Source organism: Fringilla coelebs, assembly GCF_963513975.1.
Source record: "Fringilla coelebs genome assembly, chromosome: 3".
NCBI lineage: Eukaryota > Metazoa > Chordata > Aves > Passeriformes > Fringillidae > Fringilla > Fringilla coelebs.
The window spans coordinates 44,909,548-44,932,270 of record NC_140030.1 but is presented as its reverse complement, the minus strand read 5'-3'; the positions used below and the strand labels follow the sequence as shown (position 1 = coordinate 44,932,270).

Below are 22,723 nucleotides of genomic sequence, written 5' to 3'. Positions count from 1 at the left end.
ACTGCCTGCTGCACCTGGGGCACCCAGAGTAGCATTTGGCCCGGGCATCCTGGGGGAGCAGGCTCTAATGCAGATAAAACACGGCTTGCTCCTGCACTGCCACCCGCCTCTTCTCTGGTTACAACGAGAAAAAAAGAATTGTTGTTTCAAAGTAAAACCCAGTGTACTGACTCTCCATAAACACTTCCATTTAGCTAAATGATATATTTTACTCAAGTACAGATGAGAAGAAAGGGGAATGCAAGGGAGAGATCTACGGATGTTATCTAAACCTCCCTTTTCGAAAGCCATGCATGAATCTCTTTTAAATGTATGACAATTCATCCGCTGTTTACTTTAGGCAAACAGAAAAACTCATGGTGGAGCACTAATTTTCTCAAGCTAATCAAGAACATTAGGTCCCAACAGATTCATTTAATAGAAATATAATAGGCATTCCTGCTTGCTTTTAATCTCGTCTAGCTACAAACGCTAAAATGAACAGTGAATTAACCCTGCCTTGGAACAGAGATTCTTTCACAGCTGATATCATCTCTCTTATGGCTTGTAAACACTCCAGGCTCCCTGCAAGTGCTTTCCTGGCTTTTGCTCTTTCCCCACAGCAGAGGAGAGGAATGGAGAGGAGAGGAGAGGAGTGGAGAGGAAAGGAAAGGATGCTTTGCTTTGGGTTGCATGCAGCAAGGAAGGGGAGGAACAGGCAAGCTCTGAAGGAAGAACTGCCTGTTGGCAGAACAAAATGCAGTGCCGCCGCCTGAAAACAAGGCAGAGCTAAAAGGTGGATGGGAGAGTGAGTTTTGGGGTGCTTTGGGGGAAGGGGTGGGGGGCTTCCCGTGCATCACCAGCCACTCCCTGCATGGCTCTCCCTGATTTACCAGTGCAAGACAAGGTAGTAAGACAAGGCCATTCATGTGCTGACATCAAATATATGATATTTTTCAAGCAATTTGAGATCTTAAACTGTTCACGGATAGCAGAACTAGCATTAGAACGCTAAAACAGTAAAAAAAAAAAAACCTATCATATTTCATAATGTATGTCATAATGAACAAAAGCCTTAAAAAAAAACGGTTTTCACTGTGCTAAAGTAACAATCTAGACTTGTTGTAAGTATGTTATTCTTACAAGTAGTTCGCAGTTATTCTTGAAGGCAAGTCTTGGAGTTTCCTTAGCATAGTGCTGCTGGGGAAAATTTTCAGCATGTCCATCTTCATCTCTAGCCTGAAGGGAAATATAATGGCCTATTTAGGGACTTACAAATAATGGAAGGAAAAAAATAGCTAAAAGCATAACAGCTCAGATCATTAAAACAGACGGGAATCCCAAAATACAACATTATTTAAAAATTTCTTTAAATAGTCAGTACACCTTTTAGATATGAGAACTTGGGATGCTGTTTTCTTACATAGCTTAGATTGAACATGCAAATTCATTGTGGAGTAATAATTAGAACAACAAAAGACAAAACCAAAATGAAATATTTGAGCTGGAAACTGAGTAACTCAGGGTTTCAATTTACTCCATGGCATTTTTCAGGATTACATTACATATGTACTCGTTTAAACTTTTTGACATGCTTAAGCAATCCCTAGATGATGTACTTGTATTTTCAGTTTAACAGTAAGGCCAAAAAAAAAATAAAACCTTTCATACTCATAATTTACACGTAATACTATTACAAATAGATGGATTCCCCCTCCATGTTTAAGTGAAGCTTTGAAAGGAGCAATCATTGAGTGAGAACAATGATCCTTCAGTCAAATGTGGTCAAAATATTTAATGACAAAGATGCATTAAAAGTTACTGGTTATTTGTAACTACACTGTTAATTAAGAAAGCTGAAGTTTAAATGGAGACATTACCAGAGCCCATTAGCAATCCTGCTCGCATATAGTATTTTTCCCTTCTCATCTCAAGCGTTTTCTGCTTTTTGAGTTAAAGCAAAAGGGAGAAGCAGGTGAAAGGAGGAGTGTCAGCAATACGCTCATTACACTGTTCATTTGAGTGACACTTGCACTCCGTTCCGCTCCATCTCATCTGATTCCTGACTGTTCACTCTCTCCCTCTCACAGCCTCCCAAAATTCACAGCTGAGCTGTCTCCCTCACATATGGCTTGCATATAATTATGCACATTCCATTTTACACTGCATTAAAATGATGAGCTCCTGGCTCCCTGCCAACCTATTTAAATCAGCCCCTGCCCAAAGAAGCCGGGGAGAGGAGGAGGGCAGAGGCAGGCTGACCGGATCGGGGGCGAGGGGTGCAGGCAGGGGCAGCGGGGCCAGGAGCAGCAGCTCCGCACGCCTCCCGTGTGTGCTCCCGGGGCAGGGGTGCCCAGGGATGCCCAGGGATGCCCAGGTGCAATCCGGGCACACCTCGGTGCCCGTGGCAGCGAGAGCTGGCGCATCGCTCGCCCCCCGCGCGGGAGAGCTGCCTGTCACCGCGTGTCACGCGCCCGGCACTCCGGCTTTTCAGCGCTGGCATCTATGAAAGATATTTACACCTTGCAGGCTCTGCGACTTGTTTGTCTTCAAACAGGCTTCTGCCTCTCCCCGAGGAGACGGGCTGGGGAAGGGGAGACGTGGGCTAACAGCACTGGCCATTTTTAGGAAAACATGCAGGGTCTGCGCCTCAACGAACGCCCCTTGACTCCAGCAGGCTTTGATTCGGGCTTCTGCTTGTCAGCCATGAGGCATGAACACAGTTTGCCCAACAGAAAATGCCATTTTTAACAGTGCAAAATTTGTCCAAAGGTGTATTTTGGGAAGTACCTAAAATTGATGATGATTAAAAGAACAAGGGAAGTAGGAACAAAGTTTATTCTGTATGATTCCTAACATGGGTATTTTCTATCAATGCCCTCAATAGTTGTGGAGTAAAAAATGTTTAAAATTTTCCTTTAAAACCACAAGAAAGAGGATTCCTGAGCATCTGACCTTTATATTGACAAAGGTTTGAATGTATTCTTCCAATTATTAGTTTGGAACTAAAAGCTCTCTTACACAATAAATCTACCTCAGTGCTGCGTGGAATATAAAGTTCAAATCTAACTGGATTTTCAAAAAAAAACCCACACCTCAAAATTCTCAAAATTTTGAAAATAAATTTTGTCCTTTCCTCCTTGAAGGAATCTGAGCAACTGACTGAAGCTCTTCCAGGTCATTTAGAAGACAGCTAGGGGATGAATGCCTTAAAAATGCCTTGCACAAATAGAAACAGACCTGCCAGCCTGGGAAAACTGATGCCAATGGGACGCTCAGTGAGGGACAGCTAGGGAGATACCGGTGGGGTACAGGTGTTGTGTAGGGCTCTGAACGCTGTTGGTGCCCCCAGACCCCTGAAATTTTATCTTGGCACCATGCAATACATCGTGCATGTGACGGCTGGCACATTGTAACCCGCCAGTGACCCTCTGGAGCATTGTCTTGATGCACGCACACACCTTGTAAAATGAAATGGATATCAGGGTGTTTGGAGTGCATCTGTCAAAATACAGAGACAAACCCCACTGAACTTGACCTGCTCACCAAAATTGCCAGTTACACAAAGGTTATTCACCCCTGCTGACAGAAACACGCTCTTGCTCCTACTGATCTAAATCTTGCTTTATTTAATTTTGAATGTTGCTAAAATTCCCTAGTCTCAAAACCTGTTTAGCTCAATACTGCCAAAATTTGCTCAGGCAGAAGAAATGCACCTAATTTAGCTAGCTGGTTTCCATTATAAAAAACACCTATTCTGAGCAGTCAGGCCTAATTCTCCAGTGTCTTTCCATTAATTCATTACTACCACCTTCCAGTTGTAAATAATTTGCAGAAGGAAACACTCTTAGAATGTTCATCACTGTTCTAAGCATATTAAAAAAGTGGCTCAGAATTTATCTTGCAATGGCAATATTGTGATGCATCTGTGTCTACACTGACCCACTCTCAATCACTGCTGCCCACCTCGTGACTGCCTCGGTTCCCCAGCATCTCACTCACAGCAAGCTGGCATCTACACCTTTGCCATCAGGCCTGGCTGCCGTGGGATGCTATTGTTCAAAAGAAAACAACTGCAAAAAAAACCCCATGCCAAATCTGTGATTGCTCTGATTTTTTTTTTTTTAAATGCTTTAATACTGCTAAAATCATTATAGGAGTGCACTCATCAAAAAAGATATATACTAACTGCTAGATGAGATCAATCGCATACATATAATATATGGGACAACTGCTCACACAGCACATTTCGTTCCAGGACAAGAAAAGGCATCAGCTCGTGTTCTGAGGCCTGGAACCATGGTTAGCTCTGCTAGTTTTATCAGTGCAAAACTGCTGCAACTTCACTGTGGCAGCGCCTCCCCTGGGATTTACTGAATCTCCTAATTCAATACCCTCTACTGGCAGACAGCCGCCTTCCCGTCAGCTGCATGGGATCTGAGAGGGAAACCGGTCCATTGCCAGCCCCTGGGACACCAGGCTGGACACTTGACAAGACCAGTGGCACACACACACACACACACAAACACACAAACACACACACACCAGCACACCACCTCACTGCTGCTGCCAGAGCAGAGCACACTGCCCAAGGATGGGCAAAGATGATCTAGTGAGGAAACTGCAGTTGACTTGGTGGAGGTGGCTGGGCTGTAAGGTCAGCCTGATGATGGGTTGTGTGGGAAATCATGGCCTTTAATTGCAGGTTAGATATCAGGAAGCCCTTCTTAATGACAGGTACAGCAAAGCACTGGAGCAGATTGCCTAAGGAGACTGTCAAAGCCCCATCACTGGAGTTTTTTAAGAGCAGATTAGGCAAACATCTGCCAGGAATGACACGCATGGAGTAGCTCCTGATGTGGGGAAGCTGGACAGATGAGACCATCTCCTTTCCTAGGTCCCTTTTTTCTCTGCTTTCTACCACTGAGCTTTGAAAGAAAATGGCAGGAGGCTAAGGAAAAAAAAATTTAGAAAACCAAATCAGAAAACAGGATCTGAAACGATCTCTCTGAAAATAGCACAGCATTTGATGTTCAGAGATATGTGTACTCATTAATAAGTGCATGATGACAACTATCTTTGGCTACAGAAACTGTGCTATTTGTTCGTAAGCCAGCCAGCCTATATTTGTGAAAGATGCCAATAGTTTGGAAACAGACTATATATTCAGTCAAGATTCCTTTTTTTAACACAGCAGAGGAAGAACAATCTACAGCAGAATTTCCTCCTCTCCAAAGAGCATGGATATTTGCTTCTCCTTATTCTCAGAGAAAAATTATCTTGATCCAGACAGAGGATTCCTTAGCTTCAGTGCAAGTCTTTTCATGCAGCTTTAGCCTTGGGAGAGGAAATCTGTGCTTACATTTTAATATTAAGGGCAGGATCTTAGGATAAGTCACAAGGCAGGTTGAGCCAAATAATTTATTAAGATGGAACTTGTTAATGCAAAGCTTCCACTAAAATGGGACAATGCATTTGCAATAAAATCCTACTGCTTAGTCCACAAAACTCTAATGCCACTTAACCAAAACCACCTAACATTAAGAGCAACAGTCACTTGAGTAAGGCAGAGTGACAGAATATTAGTCTGCTTATTCAGGATAAAATTGCCACCTAATTTCCATAAATGTCCTTGTAAACAGAGGAAATGTGGGAATGTTACCCCCAGATACGTTAAAGGCAGCAGGCATTAGCAGAATGTCTCTGCTAGGACAGAGAATAAGCTGCAAGGAGCTGAACAGCGTTGCTATAGAAGTGCAGATGATTGCGCCGCGGCTCCTGTCCCGTGGCGATGAACAGAGGAAATTCACATCACCCTTAATACCATTGTCTCCAGAGGCTGGCTGCAGATGGGAACTGAAAGCTCTGTTTCCGTTTCCACCACAAAGGTTATCTCTCCTTTCACTGAAACTCGAAGGAAATCCTCAGGGAGACCCTAATCCTTGAAATTCTAGTTCCTGTGCATTTCTGTTGTCCCAGATAATCAATTATCATGCTCTTCACACTCACTGTACCAGCAATAGTAAAAATAGTACTAAACTTCCACCTGCTGGGTATATTTTTCCCAGAAATATGAATGTGCTTGCTGTGGGCTGGGGAGCTCAGCATCAGGGTCCTGGGTGGGGGTGCTGTGCTGGGAATGGAACAGGCCCAGGGAAGATGGTCCAGAGAGGATGTTCCTTGGTTCAGCAACCATGCAGTTACAGGAATGAGCAAGCCCCCAGCTCAGAGAAAGTCTTCCCTCAGGAAAAGCTCCCACTAATGTTTGATGAGAGGTTTGCTCTTCACAAGGATTTCAAGATCTTCCTGAATCACAGAGCGATGGAATAAGCAGTATTTATTTGCTTGTTGCCTCTCTCAGCTGCACTCTATTCACTAATCTCTACAGTTGGAATATTTAGCCACTCCAAACCTCTAAAATCTTCTCAAGATTTTTGAAAAACTCACAGGTATTTTGAAAACATATCAAAACAAGATTTCATAAAATCTTCCAAGACTCAGATCAGTGAAAAGAAAGGACCTAAAGTCACGGTGGTTGTTTGTCAAGTTGTTATCATTTACATCCCACAAAAATTGAGGTTTATCCCTTTAGCCTGACCTCTGGTGACCATATAGGTTAGAGATGACCACCCTACCCACCATTTTCCAGCCTGGGGTGTCTTTAACAACAGTGACTTTCTGCACACTTGGTGGTGGTCTATGGAGAGCTTGCAGGTCACGTGCTACTAACTCCCCTTGTTTCCAGCTGCTAAAATGCATTTAAAGACAGCTAAAAATACATTAAATACTTTCCTAATGTTATTTTTCCATGTAAGCAACTGCTGTAGTCACCACAGGAATGTTATTTGATCGCCAAGGGGAGGGGAAGTGGTCTGCGAGACAATCTGTCTACTGGAGGTGATCTACAAAGTTAAAAAGAAATTGGGAATATGGCCTCTTGTAACTTCTTTATTAAGCATGCCAAAGAAAACCGGAAGGGCTTTTGCTGACTTGGTGCCTCCTCTCTCCCCAAACATGCCATACAAACACATGTACCAACACACACGTGCGCATCCCCACCCACAACTTAAGTTAGGAACCAAGACCTTGTTTATGCTGGAAGAAGGCACCAGTGGAGAGAAAGCAGCAGAACAACATCACTGTGACAAGCCAGACCTTGGCACTGCACGTGCAGCTCTCCCCAGCCCCTGGGGAAGAAGAGGGCATACTGCAGGAGACAGCTTCTGTTGCCCTTTCGTTGCCTGGGGTCTCTCCATAGAGTTCCTTGAAATCTCTCCCTGGCACTCAGCTGTTCCTGGCTCCCATACATTACAGTAGAGACTCCAGAACTGTGGGGTCCCTTTCCCAAGGGAAGTTATATGGTCCCCAAGAAGGAGCAAAGATGTCCCTGCAAAGTCCCTAAGCAGAGCCTGAGCTTCAATCCCCAGCAGGTATCCTCAGCAAGACAAGGGTCCCTGTTGCTGCCACAGCTCTTGCTCACAGCCTTGCTGTGACATGTTCAGTGAAGACAGTGATGAATCTAGACCCAAACTCCAACCTTTGACCTTTGTTCAAATTTTAGTCGCTATTTCAAAAGCAAATACAAAACCTGAATGCAAAACCACTAATGGCCGACTGGATTAGAAAAACATCTCGAGTGCTCGTGTTTAGGAGAAGGTTTGGTGTGGAAGCGGCTTCAGGAGGCAGCAATCTGGCCAGTGTGATTAAGCCCTGAGAAAATATCTAATTCTGAATATCCTGCAAACTTCTCCACTGTGCTGACAGACGAAATACTCCCTGACTTCAAAAATAAATAGTCACCAGGTCAAACCTGCAATTCTAACCAAACCCAGCCCACACCACTTCATCATCCCTTTCTGAACACATGTAAAATCTCCTGACAAACAGGCAGTTTTGCTGAGAAAAGCCAACTCAGAAAAAATGCATTACAACAAAGAAGGAGAAGGTGCCAAACTGTGGAATGATAGGGCAGTGTTTCTGAAATTATCCTTGTCAAAGCAACTGAGGACTGTCACGTTCATTTTCTTGCATAACTGAAGCACAGTAAAAAATCCAAACAAATGTGCCTGCAAATCTGAAAAACAGTTATTTAAGGATCTTTTCTTCTTCTTTTTTTTTAATGCTTGTCTTCCACAGGCTATGACTCTGAATGGTCCAGCTTTATGTATTAATTTTTTCACTCAGGATTTCATGGTATAAAATTCTCCACAGTTTATGTTTAAAATGCAAGCTGCAAACTCAATTATAATGTAAGGAATATTATAAGTGGATCAAAAGGAAATACTAATAACAGTACTGCTATAGTCCCTGCTAAAGTAATAACTTCCATCCTACTGCACTTAAACCTTACACCAAAAAATGCATTCAGCTTTCTGGATTCTATAAAACTTTTCCTCCCCTTCCCCCAGTTTTGTTTCATATACTTTGTAGAAGAACCCTGATCTCCTGCCGGACTTCTCATCCTTCCAGGCAAAACCAGGATATTTCTTTTATACACTTGGCAACGTTGTACATTTATGGCCCTTTCTACAGGGGTCATAATATACCTCGAAAAAACTGTTGGTCACTTTCAGTCTCCCAGTACATCCAGAAAGAGCAACTGAATTAAAAATAGCAGTGACTACTGCCCTGGATTGCTCTTCTAATTTTTGTAGGAAGAGGAGTAGAAGGTTTGAGATGTTAAGTGACTCAAGCCCACATGCAAGATGAGGTAGTACAGCCTCAATCCAGTTGCTCAAGCAGGGAAAGCTCTCCAGTGAAAACTCTGCATTGAGCCTCATATTCCCACTGCATTCCAGACTTATGGCCTTTTCCTTTCTCTATCAGCCAATACCCAGGGAGATTCCTGCCTTCCCCAGGACTGCACTATCCTTTCTCTGACAGTTCATGGCATGGTGATATGTGAGAATTGTTCAGGTGGCTAAATCAAAAGCTAATTTTTCAAACTGCACAAACCTTTAACCACATCATAAATTTTTTTATAACCACTTCCAAATTGTCAAAGAATAAATATAATAGCAAACACATAACGTTGAAATAATTTAAAATAAACTTTTTTTATTGCCGCTTTGAACATTTTTTCGACAAGTCACTGCTGTGTGGGATCTTCACAAACATGAGCCTGTCCTGCTAATCTCCCTCCTGATTCACAACAGGCCTGATCCAGAGACACTAATGGACCGTGCCTGACAGTTATTGCAACATATCCAATACCCAGCCTAAAATATGGCCAGGAAAGAAATGAAAATATACAACAGACTTGCCGGTAGCTTCCATTTGTGCAACGGGTAGCTCGCACCAGCCCTCTCTTCACATTTCCTGATTATTATCATTTATGAGATAAAATCAATTTCCAAAGTGTTCTGTGTGTTTCACTGTCAGGTAGCTCAAGTGTCCCTTGTCACTGCTGCCATTTCTACATGGGTTCCCCTGTCCAGGTGACAGATTTGGGCACAGGGCAAGCACACATTTCCAATGACAGAAGCAGGGAGACAGAACACAAGACCAAGGAGGGAAAACAAAAAAAAAAAAAAAGAAAAAAACCCCAAACCAAAAACCAGAAAAAAAAAAACCCATCAGATGTTAGTAAGGGTTACCTAAGGCTCACAGACCAAACAGATAGCTGTCCCTAGTGAATTTGTCTTAATGCATTTGCGTATTTCAAGCTTTTGCATTGTAAATACCAGAGCAACAATGCGGATTTTCTCTGATTGCAGTGTCACATATATGATTAATCATCTTGACTCAGAGCATATTTTTTTAAAGCAATTGCAGGGTGGTTTAATGAACTCCTCTCCCACTGGCTTTTATAGACTAGCCATGATCAACATACCATTAAGATAAACCTCGTGCCTCATCCCTCCCCCCTCTGACAGCTTGCCTTATTTGCCTCACAACAGTCAATATCCAATTAAGAGGCAAGAGATTTGATCGATACAGAAGGCAACAATAAGACTTAAACAGCTGGCAAATTCTCCATGTACTCTTTTTCTTCAATTCCCATCCTCGTGGTGTATACACGGTTCCGAGCTTTGCATAAATGCAGAGAAGGAAAGAAGGAAAAACAATGGCCAGGTCTGGCTGGTAAAGCTTTCCCTCGAATGAGCAGCGTCTGCAAGCTACTGCACAGCCATAAATGCTTGTCTGGGGCCACTGCAAAACAGGCAGGATCCTATTCTCTGTATTTTCTGCGGCCTTTTTAAGGGTGAAAATAGAAATGTCTTCCTGGTCTGGTTATAAGCCACATGTCACTTGGGTCATTCACACATGAAAATGTAATATTATTAAAGCAATCATTTATGAGCTGGGCCAAGGGATGACTGGTCTGGAGAGGGGGGCAAAACCCAACAGGAACGGAATGGAGGCAAGAGAACAGGCAAGTAGAGGGTGAAAAGAAACGAGGGGAAGCTTTGATACAAATGACATATTCTACAACCTTAATATCATCTCCCAGTCTTTCTGCCAATGATGAATGGCTGCAATAAAAGGTGGGATAGTGGCACATACAAGCAGGAAAAAAGCAAAACCTGCCTAGTGGTGAGGACCATTCATTTTAATTCCCAGCAGCCCAGGTAGAGGTCAGGGACTGAGGTCACAATATCACCACTGCCTTTGGGTCTAACACCAGGTACAGCACTTCTTCCTCATCTCCTGCCACCATTTTTCAAGGCTTTTATTCAAAGTTTTATTTTCAAAGTCGTTTCACAGAATACTAGGCTGATATAGTCCAAATAAGGCACCCCTCCTTTTCCAGAATTCCCACTCTATTTTAAATAAGAAGAAGCCATGACCATGTGGGATGCCACGCTCCCACTGACAAATGGGACCTAACCCAAACACCTCTGAGCTTGCTCCCAACACTGGCAGAAAGTTATTCCTAAATCACAGTGGCATGCCTGTGTTCTCTACTGCCCACTGCAAGCCTCTGTCATTTGGAGGGATTCCAACAACATATATCATGTCTAAAACCAGGAAACTGTCTGTTCAAACTCACAAGAAAGCTCAGAGCACGCTGATCTTTCTAGGCAACGGGAGGCAACCGACTATAATTTATTTTCCCAACTTGCCTTGGGATTTGAGAAGTCCCATTCTGAGCTCTCCTTTCTGTCACAATAAGATGAAATGTGCTGAAAAACACCTCCATCCTCCCAGCTCCCTTCCCTACCATCTTCCACAGGGAGCGGTTGCAAGTAGATCTTTGGCCAGGTTTCTGAATCTAAAGTAATCCACTTCTAACTGTTCCCAGCAGTTTACTTCAGGCCCCAAGTTTTATCAGACTACACCTTTTTTTTCAACTCTGTGCATTGCTATTACAGAAAAAAAAAATTATACTACTTTGACTCTTAAAGATAGACTTAAAAAATGGGTATGCTTCCACTCAAAAAAGGAACAGAAAGAAACACATTTTTCTGTCCTCTGCATTCACTCAAATGGCTCTGCCCCTGACTCACATGGCCCCTTACCAGACAGCAAAAGTCTGCCTGTTTTGCCATGTAATCCTGTAATCCTGATTTTGATGGTTGGACTTGATGGCATTAAAGGTCTTTTCCAACCTTAATGATTCGATGATTCTCTTTTCAACTTCTCACTCTCAGCTCCTGTCTTGAAAAGCATCCCTTAGGGCTTCACCAGACTCTGCACACCCCCAGTTAGCGCTGATATCTCGTCAGGCATATGTACAAGTATTTGCATGCCACCCCTACCATTTCATGGTGGCACTGTCAGCTTTTCAAAACTTCCATGTGTTTATTCCAGGCTCTTATGTGATTGCCCTTTAGATAGCTCCAACTTGCCAATACATATTACAAATACTTAGCCAATAGCCTTGCTTACAGCCCTGACCTCCTTTATCCCGTGGACTATTCAGTGTCACCTCTAATGTGTCACCCATTGTGTTGCTGGGCCTGCTGAAATCCAGCTGCTGGCCTGTGCAATAAGTCTGCTGCCACAGGTGTGTTTTATTTTCCTCAAAATCGAGGTACTGCTTCAACAGGGAAGAAAAAAGATGCAGATAGGCACTCCTCTGCAAAATTGGTACCACAGCTGAAGAGCTGGGAACTGCCAAAATCACACCCCCACACCATTAGTGCCATGGGTCCCCCATTCAAGGGCTGGAATTTAGGCAGGCTGGTAGGCATTGCAATATTTGGAGAGCAGAGCACTCCTGATGTTTCTGCACTCCCAGGCTGTGAATTGAACGCTTGTCTCTTCTGTCTCCAGCACAGGAGACCATTTAGGGCTCAGCTGAAAGGACGTTCCTGTCTAAGAAGAGTTTGGAGAAACCAGCAGAAATGTGGCCTTTGGTCTATCATCCACTGGCACAGCTCCACAAGTTTGCCCCTGTTTGACTGAGATGTGGAGTCTCAGTCTCGGTCACAGTGTATATTGCAGCAGGAGGCAGCAAGGCTTGGAGGAAACTGGTACTCTAATTATAACCTCCAATGGATTTCCATCAAATGCATCAAGCAAAGAACCAGCTCTAAATGAACATTTCAAGCATACTCTTACTCTACTAAATATTGCTGCTATCTGAAAAACTTCACATAATTTTCTATTCCCTAATTTATTCCATCAAAATTCAAGGCCCAATTCTCTTGCCTGCATCCAGACCACTTTGCATTGGTTTTGTAAAGCACAGGAATGGGCTTCACCTCTGTTGTTCCTAGTACACTTTTTCCACCTTTGTCTACAGATACTCTAAATTGAAGAAAGCACCTACTTGCCCTTCACACAATCACGAGTGAAGTTAAGCTTAGGCCAAGGCTAGCGCTAGCAAGATAACCACTGGGGTAGTGACAGATGTTCAGCCTAACATAAGATTGAGGCCAGTAGACAAGAAAATCTGTCTGTGTTTCCCAGTACTGCTGGCAGGAGGAGGACCGTGGTGGTAGCCATCATCTTTTCATTAGCAACAGCCTGGTCAGAGAGAAAAGAAGCTGAGGAATCGTCTTTTCATATTCAGAGTGTGAGTTCCAGGAACAGAATTACCATCTAAATTACTTACATCTAACTATGTAATTAATGTTTGTGTCAGTTTATTACAGGCATCTTCACCATCGATGCTGTGAAATGCAACTTAGTGACTTTTTTTGTGGGGAAGAAGCTGGAACAACCATTTGTCTCCTATTGTTTATATATTAATCGTTAAATTGTTACTAATATTATTAATCTCATTATCCTAATTACATGTGTTCTGTCTTTTTAGAGTAGCATTCCTTCCAGAATTAGAGCGTTTTGCACATCTCCATTGTTCCCCTCTCTCAGTTTAGAAACTTGATGGAGAATCACTGGCATGGAAGAAAGGTGAAATGAGTATTGAGCACAAGAAGCCGCAACATCGGCTGCTTAGCAGGGAGGGGAAATCTGTGAGCGCTCCTTAACAACCTGCATACACCGGCAGACCATTTCACACGGCGGGAGGTGAGGCTTGGAAAAACTGGTGCACCATAATCCTTTGAAAGCAGCCTGCATCTCTTTCTGGAAGTCTAGGTCATGTGCCTGGCACTGCCTCATATGGTGTCTCTCTTCCGCCATTTGTTTATTTGCTTCTGGCAGTTTTGGCAGTGAGGTATCGGAGTGAAATGCACACCACTCCATACATATGGTGGGAAGAATCTAGTGCATCAGTTGAATGCATACTGTACTGTATACACATTCTGTTTTATCTCTGAGCACAGCTGTGCTGTAAAAGCTTACAAAATGTGAAGCCTTCTGTGCAGCAAAAACATCGACAGGAGAAGCTGGCCTATAACTTATTAGGTTGTGACACAAGCCAAAAAAAGACAGAGTTACAGCTGACAACTCCTGGCATCGTGATGAAAAGCACAGTGGCTCAAGTTAGAGAGGGAGTGTCAGCCCTAACTTCACGTTTTGGACTTTCACTGCCACGGGTCACAAATAGCATCGCTGGTTTGTTCTGGGACAATGATTCCCAATCCCAGTGCACAGCTTCAGATAGTGACTGTAGCAAACAGGCAAATCATCCCCCTGGTGCCCCACTGTGCTTGCAGGCAGCCTGCACCAGGAAGGGATTCAAACAGGGGTGGGCAGGAGCCAGAAAGCAATTGTGCCTCTCTTCCTCACCCAGCACAGCAGCTTTCAAGCTGGGATCAGTCCTGCATTCCCTACTCCCCCTGCAAATTGGGCTGAAGGTAGTGGAAACACCTGGCAGGAAACTCAGGTGCTGGTTGAAGCAGATGTCTGGTAGGCTTTTTTTTCAGCACAACCTTGAAACAGGGACTCTATCTAAATCTGAGAAGGAATGGACACTCTGGGTCAAATCTAAGCTACCTGAGCTCAGGCTTGTCTCCAGCAGCAACCAGCATCACCCTCCTGAGGAGAATCTGAGGAGCAAAGGGCTACCAGTCCTTCCAGAAGTACAGACCTGCCCTGAGGGCAATGGGAATGGGTGTGTAAAAGGTTTGATAAGTGAGTTTGGCCTCTGCGTCCATGGATTTTTTACCTGCATCTCTGCGAAGGGCTGAGTTAGGTGAGATGGTAATACATCTCCTTCCCTACCTACTGAGAGACTCCATATGTGCACGTAGGAAGTGCAGTGAGTAAGCAAAACAGAGCAGGGAAATGCAGGTGAGATGGCACTTTTAGGACACAGAGGAACTGCCCTGATAAGAAAGCCATGACTGAAGACATCACACTTGCTTCCTGATCCCATAGGCATGAATTCCTTATGCTGCTGAGCACTGGACTCCTCAGGGCTGACCTGTGTTGCTTCCCACAGATGTTGTGAGAGCCCCCCAGCTAGAGAAGAAAATCCCTCCTGTCCAGCCCCTCCACTGCTTGGGGTGATATCCACTGTCAGGACAGACCCCTGGCTCCAGCAGCCTCCTCGACAGACACAGGATGTGGAGAGCACCTCATGGGGGGACAGCATTCCACAGGCACTGGCATTCCACAGGCACTCACCAGGGGACTCACAGCCTTTTCTGCTCCCCACAGAAACTTCTTGTTCTCAGGCAGGAGCCCACCTGATCCCAAGGGAAAAGGGGAGCTTGGCCCTTCTGTCAGTGGGAGCTGAAGGACAAAGTCATGCCACAAGGAAGCTTTCATCCAGCTGCCACCACGTCCCTCAGCTGTGAGGAGACTTCCTTCCTCTAGCACAGGCGTCTCATGACTCAGCTGCCCCTGGGGGCTGCCCAAATGTCACTGTGGGAGTCCTGCAGCCAGGTGCTGACCCTGCAGGGGATGAAATACAAGCCCCAGCCAGGTTTAGCCAGTCTGCCTTGTCTCGTGGGAGCACAGCTCCACGGCTTTTGCGCTGCACTGCCCTCTTCCCCAGCCCTGACAGCCCGGCTACTCCACAGTGAAGGGAAGGGGACACGACTGTCACACTTTGGGGGGAAGACAGACAAGAAGGAGCAATGTAAGGCCCTTAGTATTACAGCAAACAGCCCTCCTCCTATCAAATATATGAAAATAAAAGAGAAGCAAGGGAAGGGAAAAATAACAAGCTCTTGCCTCAAGCTCTAATTGCTGCTGATGTTAGTTTATTTTCAACAATTGACTTTAATTGCATGTCCACACTGGGTAAACTTTCTTTTTCAAAAGTTATTTTAAATACATGGCATGCTGCTCCTTAAAACCTGGCCATGGTCTGCACCAGAGGAAGTAGTGTCAGTGAAAGGCAATCAGAGCTTTGGAACAGCTCTTACATAAGATATTCAATAACAAGGACTTACCCACTTAAAATAAAAAAAGAGAGACAATTGATGTGATAGTAGCTTATGTAGTATGCTATATTTTTATGATACAAAAAAAAACCTCCCCTATTTCTGTTACCCAAGCAAAAGTAGCGATCCATTAACCATCCACTGTCTCTCACAAGGTAAAAAGCTAGAGGTTCAATAAATGCGCAAAAATTTTTTAAAAAAAATAACTCTTTGCAGAACAAGTCACCAAGCTGGGTTGTGCAGGTCAAAACCATGCGCTGTTCCAGGAGGAGTGTGGTGCCTTTTGGAAGGACACATCCATCAGCTATTAACAGCAGCACAAGCACTCCCACAGGAGAGCAGCTCCAGGGAACCAGCAGACACGGCCTCGATGCAAGCAGCCATGAGTCTGGCCTGCAGGGTGACCTCAGCTGGAGATTTCAGACACCCAGGCCTCCCTGCAAACTCCAGGAACTGATTTTGGAAATGGGAACTCTGGATCTGTTTTCAAACCTTGAAAGTAACCCATGGAAATTAGTTGGGGCTATCATTTCTGCCTCCAGAAAAGGGTAATAAATTGCTTCTGAGACTGGTAAGAGACTTCAGAGATGGGAGCTGCATTTGACTTTTAAGCAAACACAGCCACACTTTGGCTAAGAGGGGGAAGGGTGAAACACAGGTGTGCATCTCCTGACACAGATTAGCTTTTCTTCTTATCCATGCTCTAGGAAAGGTTTGTCATTGAAGGGCTTTTGAAAGCCAGGAGGTCACAGCTTTTCTGGCCTTCCAGCTGTCTGTTCATACCGCAAAAAAAATTCTAGGAATCCATGCCTGTTGTGAGAAAGTTCAGCACTCTTGAAATTCAACAACTTTGAATATCCTGTCTTGAGCCAAAAAGAGACAACTAGATTTGAAACACACAAATATCCACAGGAAAACACGCACATATAATGAGTATAACAGAAATAAATTTCACTCTGACTCCTAGTTTTCTTTTCTTCAGTTTTACCTGCATTTCTGAGTTCAATTACATGGTCCTCCAGGAAATCAACTTAGATTGCACTCCTACAGATATGTGAAGCAACCAGAAATGTCATCACTCTTGTGATGGCTTTCAGCAGGGGTTTAAATCTTTCTCTCTCAATCTAAGGAACGCGGTGCTGCTCAGAGGAATTCAGACAATTACAAATGAGCATCCTAGAAAACACCATTTCTGGAATGAGAGCTTGCTAGAATATTACCAGCTACTAAGAGACTTTCCCTAAAGCATATGAACAGGAAGGGAAAGGGCAGCTGGAGATACTAGGAAATGAATTTGTTTAGACTCTGAGCAGGACCTTTAAAACCTGCTTCACTAAAAATAGGATTAAAAAAAAATACTAGCCTTGGACACAGTTTTACTAGTTGTAAAGGACTTTCAAAAAAACCTTCAATAATATAATAATATACCTAAAACCACAGTCTCTTGCTACTGTCAGTCACTTGCCTGGTAACAAGTGGAATGTGGCAACATTTATGTATTCTGGGACATGCAAAGTAGAATGTGGTAATGGAAAAGAAGAAAACCTTTGGCTGCGCCAAGATATGCCATGTCTTTTTAGCTGGTTCTGAGGAAAAGATACAACAGCCTCACTATGTGCATAAATGCATGTATGAACATGAATCTCTAGGTTTAGTTCCATCACTCACAGGAAGTAGTTAGAAACTTTAAAGTTAATTAACATCCTAAACATCCTAAAACTGCAACTGTTGTGAAACAGCTACGACAGTTGCTTCACAAAAGGGTGGAGCTGCCACACGTAGCTGCGGCTGGTCAAATGCTGCGAGAGCTCACAGAAGCCTACGTGGTTTTTATTTCCTTTTTCTATCATTTTTCATCCCTCTTGGTCACCAGGCGCTTGTTGCTGTAGACAGATCACTGCAGGAAGCAGAAGTTCTGCAGAAAAAGAGTTTCTGAACCACCTTTGTTGGATCAACCAGATCAGATGAACTTGCTTTTTTTTTTTTCCCCCACATCCTTGCTCATCCCCACACTCACCAGGAAAACCTGTGTTATTCTAGACTGACTTAAATGCAAAACAGACTAATAGGAAACCCTTATCTAGGCTGGGGCAGGGAACAGACCTGGAATACTCACAATAAAATTGACAGGCTTGATGGCTGAATGGATTTAAGCAACAGCTGGAATCTGATGAGTCTAAAATCACAAGTAAGCTGATCAGGAGGATAAATCTTTCATGGATTACATTCAATTAAGTGCTCCCACATCACTGAGAGGCAGCTAGACATCCATGCACAATATATGCTAAAACTAACTGGGTTCCAGATTCATCAACTGAGGCTGAAAGCACAGAAATCTGGAGTTTGTGTGCCAGGCTGGGTATTGAACACTGGCAATTAATGTGAAAAAGTGACCAACACTTGTGTAAACTCTAAACATCCCTCCAAGGTATCCCCTCTCCATATGTGAAGAGGGATTGTCTTTAAACTGAAAGAGGGTAGGTTTATATTGGATATTAGGAAGAAATTCTTTATTATGAAGTGATGAGACACTGGCACAGGTTTGCCAGAGAAGCTACACATGCCCCCTCACTGTCTGTGAGTGTTCAAGGCTGGGTTGGAGTTGGACCCTGAGCAACCTGGTCTAGTGGGAGGTGTCCCTGCCTATGGCAGGGGAGCTGGAACTGGATGTTCTCGAAATTTCTTTCCAAAACAAACCATACTACAATTCTCTGATAACAAAGCACCCAGCTCCTTTATGTTTGCTACATGTAACATGCAGGAGATGGGCTGATTTCTAAAAGCTGCCACTCAATAAGAAAGGCAGCAAATGTTTATGCCAGCTACTTTTAGCTATGGAGCAGAAAGTGGCAGAGCCAAGCCCATCACGCTCTCAAAGGCTTTCATTCCACAGGCTCCTAGGGCACTGAAGCTGTGGGGTTCTCAGCAAATCTGAAATAGCTTTCATGGTTGGAGATCAAGTCTCTGCAGTGAAACATCATCAAACAGTAAAGACAGAGAGGCAAAGAACTGAACTGAAGCAAAACAAACCAACAACTCATCAGAAAGACAGCATGTCTCTTGGGAAAAGTGTCTAATTGTGACTGATTTTACAATGCTAATATTTTTCATTCATTCCTTTCATTTATTTCTCATTTTTCATTAGAGGAAAGTTTTAAGAGGAACTGAAATTTCTTGCTGAAATTTCCCATACTGTATGTCACAACAGTAATTAAGACACGACAGAAGGAAATTTTGGTGTGTTTCTAGATTTATACAACAGTGTTGGAGTCAAGAGCCCATGCAATTCCCTCTAAAAAAGTCACTTTGGCTTGGATTTTCAGAAGACCTTGTATAAGTTAAGCCAACAAGGTCCATTTTATTTTTCCCTAGGGAAATCAGTTGCTTAATTTTGTCCTGTGCTTTCAGAAATTTCAGGCTTGGCAAGAGAAGCAAAGGAAACACTTTCCCTCATTCCAGAGCGGTGATGATGACAGGTTACCAATGCCCAGCTGCATCAGAGCTGCCCAGATGTGGTATTCCTTTAGGGCGGCTCCTTTCATGGGGGAAGGGGCTCATGTGGTGCAGGACAACCCACCTGGCTTTCATGTGCCTTTGTGGGTGCCTTTCCTCTCCTGATGAGAGCATGCACATCTCTGACTGCTACAGCTGTCCATCAGAAAGGAAAACAAAGTGGCAGAAGCCCACCTCTGCTTGATTTGTAGTTTGTTGGTGGGAGAGGCTCCTCCCTGTGAAACTGTCCCAGCTGCAAATCCACTGCAGATCTTCAGCTGTCAGCTGCCCAGTTCACAATTACCTTAAACACTTTGACCCCTACTGTGTCCTGAGTATCCATCAGGCAGTGACTGCTGTCTCAGACCAGTTCCAAAGGACTCCTCCTTTAACAGCCACTGCATCAGATACGCTCCTCTTTGTTTTCCATTATAGCAGTGGCTTTCTGAGGCCAGACAGGGTTGTGCTTTGCTGTCTGTTTTACAAAATCAACCTGTAACTCAAAAATTAAGCTGTGTCCTTTCAAAGATTTTCACTCCTGGTAATCAAAAGCCTGCGTGTCAGGCTTTCTTGACCATTACCCTGATGATTCTTACTGAGGTGGGAAGGCATCTGGTCGTTCTCCAGGCACACTGACATGGACAAGATCCATCTGGGTCAACCAGGAAGCACACAGAGCATGCAGAATTTCTTTGTTAAACAAGAAGGTGCTGTTTTTCTAAATAACCACTTTCTTGACTACAATCTCATTTTAAGCAGAGGTCACTGGCTCTATTCTTCAAGGAATAAGAGTAGTGTGATAAAATCAGCACCAGGAAGGACAGAGGATTAGAAACCGGGGTCAAGGAACAAGGATTTAGGAAGTTGAGAAGGTGTCCCTAAATCTCAGAATATTCTCACTTTCCCCAAACAAAAATCTACTATTTGGGTGTTGAAATCTGAGACTCACAATAGGAACACGAGCTCTGTCAAACCAGCCGGGTTTTCTGCAACTCTGACAAGGAATTTGGTGCAACAGCTCGTGAAAACAGGTGGTGAGTGTCCAGTTCAGACTGGGAAGTAGTGTACTACTGTAAAATTCCCATCTTCCCACCCTTTATTTAAGAATTTCCGTGTCAAAAAAAATTGGTCAGTTCAGCAAAGAGACTGAACTATCCTGTAAAATCCTTGTCTTTTTAATTGCAATAGCTGTGGAAAACACAATGCATCTCTAAGATTTTACAGTGCTGGTAATATAAAAAAACTGAAATATTTGCCATTATCTTATCAAAATATCAGGTCTGCAACTTACAGGAATATTTTATGAATGGTAAGCCAGAAAGACTTGATTTTTCTCTCTTTCTTGGGTCACATTCACAGCAGTGCACGAGCAAAGAATAAGCCCTTCTCTCTTTTGCAGAATTGATTTGCTTCATTAAAAGCCAAAACCCTTTCTCTCTTGCCAGCTGAAATAGCTGCCTTTGTATCCTTAAGTGAAATCATTAAGAAACATGTCAGACAGAGAGAGATGTGTTTTTCCCAGGTATTCCTAAAGCCATTGAGTACTACAAGACAGAGCTATGAAATTATACTGCACCACTCCAAGCATTTGTTCCTCTTCCCAAACAGAGCATCATTGTTCTTATTTAAAGAAATAATCCTCACAAAGCTGAAATAATTATTCAGCCCAAACAGCCCATAGCAAGTGAAACAGTCTTTAGACAGCTGTCATGGCTCAGTCTTCCGGAAGCTTTGATTTTAATGAAACTCATTAAGGAAAGAAATTAACAGAAATTAACAGGAAAATATCATAATTTGTCTTGTTTCAGAAAGCTTGAATGGAGACAAAAGGCTCTTAACATGACACGTAATGTGACCAGTCAAAACTCTGAGTGTCGCTGAATATCGCAGGCTGAGTAAGTCCAAAGCTGCTTATACTGCAGCTCCACAGCTTGGTGCAGTGAAATGAAAACAGTAAATGAGAATACCCTGTCTTTGGGCACTAAGGAGACTCTCTCCTAAGCATCTGTGCACTGTGTGCCCATACAAGCATCCAGGTAATGAAGATGCTACCTGTAAATATGTTAGGATGATGAAAGATGAAGGGTAATAAACTCTCTTGAGAAGGAAACAATTTTATAGAGAGTTCATGACAACTCTTTCTCTTTGCAATACTCTTCAAAGGAAAAAAAAAACACTTATCTTTTCAGATACATATTAGGTGTCTAAGTAATCTCTGATTTCCCATTCAGAAGCACAAAAAGAACATTCCATCATGGCTTTTAATCTGAGTGGAATTGACAGAGGAGCATGCGGTGTTGTAAGCAGCTCAGAAAAGCAGCAATAACAACATTGACATGTCTTGGTTTAGTGTCCTCAGCCTCTCCTCTGGCTCTTGCTGGCAAGCTCTCCCTTAACTCAGCCTGTTACTCTGCTGCCTCGCCCCAGGAGAGAGCCACACACACCCTCTACAAGGTGGGACTGGCATCTGCTCAGTGCCTGGGCTAAATCCTGCCCTTCTGCAACCAAATGAGTTTCACCTTTGACTTTCAAAGGGGTCAGGATTTAGACTTGAGGAGTTGTGAAAAGGACAGCCATGGTGCTTGGGACCAGAGGGAAGCAAAAGGGACAGCTGGAAAGCAAAAGGGAACAATCCACAGACCACATTCATAAATAAAATTTTCTCATGAATGTCTATTTGTTCCTCATGGGGACCAGTCATCTTCCTACAGAAAACAGTAACACCACTAAGAATCTGTTGAAAGCACATGCATAAAAGCATTACCTATTTGGCATTTGCCCCTTGCCACCTGCAGTGGCAGTCACCTCCTGAGGCAGAGCCACGCTGTGCTGCCATCGTATTATGAATCTACTTGCAATATCAGGGCAATAACAGGCACACAGTTACTGCAGCTTCCTAGCACAAGGAATTTGAATAAATATAGGTTAAAAGACAAGGTAGTGCTTCCGGGGGAGGGAAAAAGCCTTAGTTATATGGAATTTAGAAACAGTTTTTCTGTGATTTCCTGTGGAATTCACAGTAGGTGTCAGTGGCATGTAGGAAGTGCTGGGGTCCATAGGGGCAGGTACAGAGAGCAGGTATGACAGGCAGGGAAAGTCAAGGGAGTAATCAGAAGCTGTTGGCAGGAGGGAGACAAGGATGGGCACAGGAAATCAAGACTAATGGAAATGTTTCTGAGAGAAGTAAAAATTGCTGGGCCTTCAGATAAAGCAATTCTTGAGAAACAGACATCAGCAGAATGACTCCTCCTCCAATTCAAATAAAGCCTGAATGATAATACAAGCCATAGAGGATATGGAAACTGGATCCTATCCAAATGGCCTCAGAACAAGCTGAATATGTCTAAACTGGAATCACCTGGACCTTCCTTTATCCCAGCTGACTAGGAATCTGTTCCCAGCTTTTAGTTAGATAGTTCTCACCTGACATTTATCCAAAATCGTATGCTGTTTCTAATCAAGAGCACCAGCAACATCCTTCATACTAACACACTTAAAGCAATGGTCCACTTGTGAATACAGCTGCTCAAAAAAAAAAAAATCAAACTTACTCTATTGAAATCACT

The 22,723-nt window shown here is 43.5% G+C and overlaps 1 protein-coding gene across 2 annotated transcripts in view; it reads right to left on the bottom strand.

Annotated features, from left to right (window-relative positions):
• The window catches only part of SOBP (sine oculis binding protein homolog), a 113,497-nt gene that overhangs the window by 49,219 nt on the left and 41,555 nt on the right, over positions 1 to 22,723 (bottom strand). The window contains exon 5 of one of the 2 annotated variants that reach the window (XM_084203365.1): positions 1,123 to 1,218. The exons of the other annotated variant lie outside the window; for it this stretch is intronic. Coding sequence (XP_084059491.1) covers positions 1,123 to 1,218 — 96 coding nt within the window. The remainder of the gene's footprint in view (positions 1 to 1,122; positions 1,219 to 22,723) is intronic. 2 annotated transcript variants of the gene reach the window in all.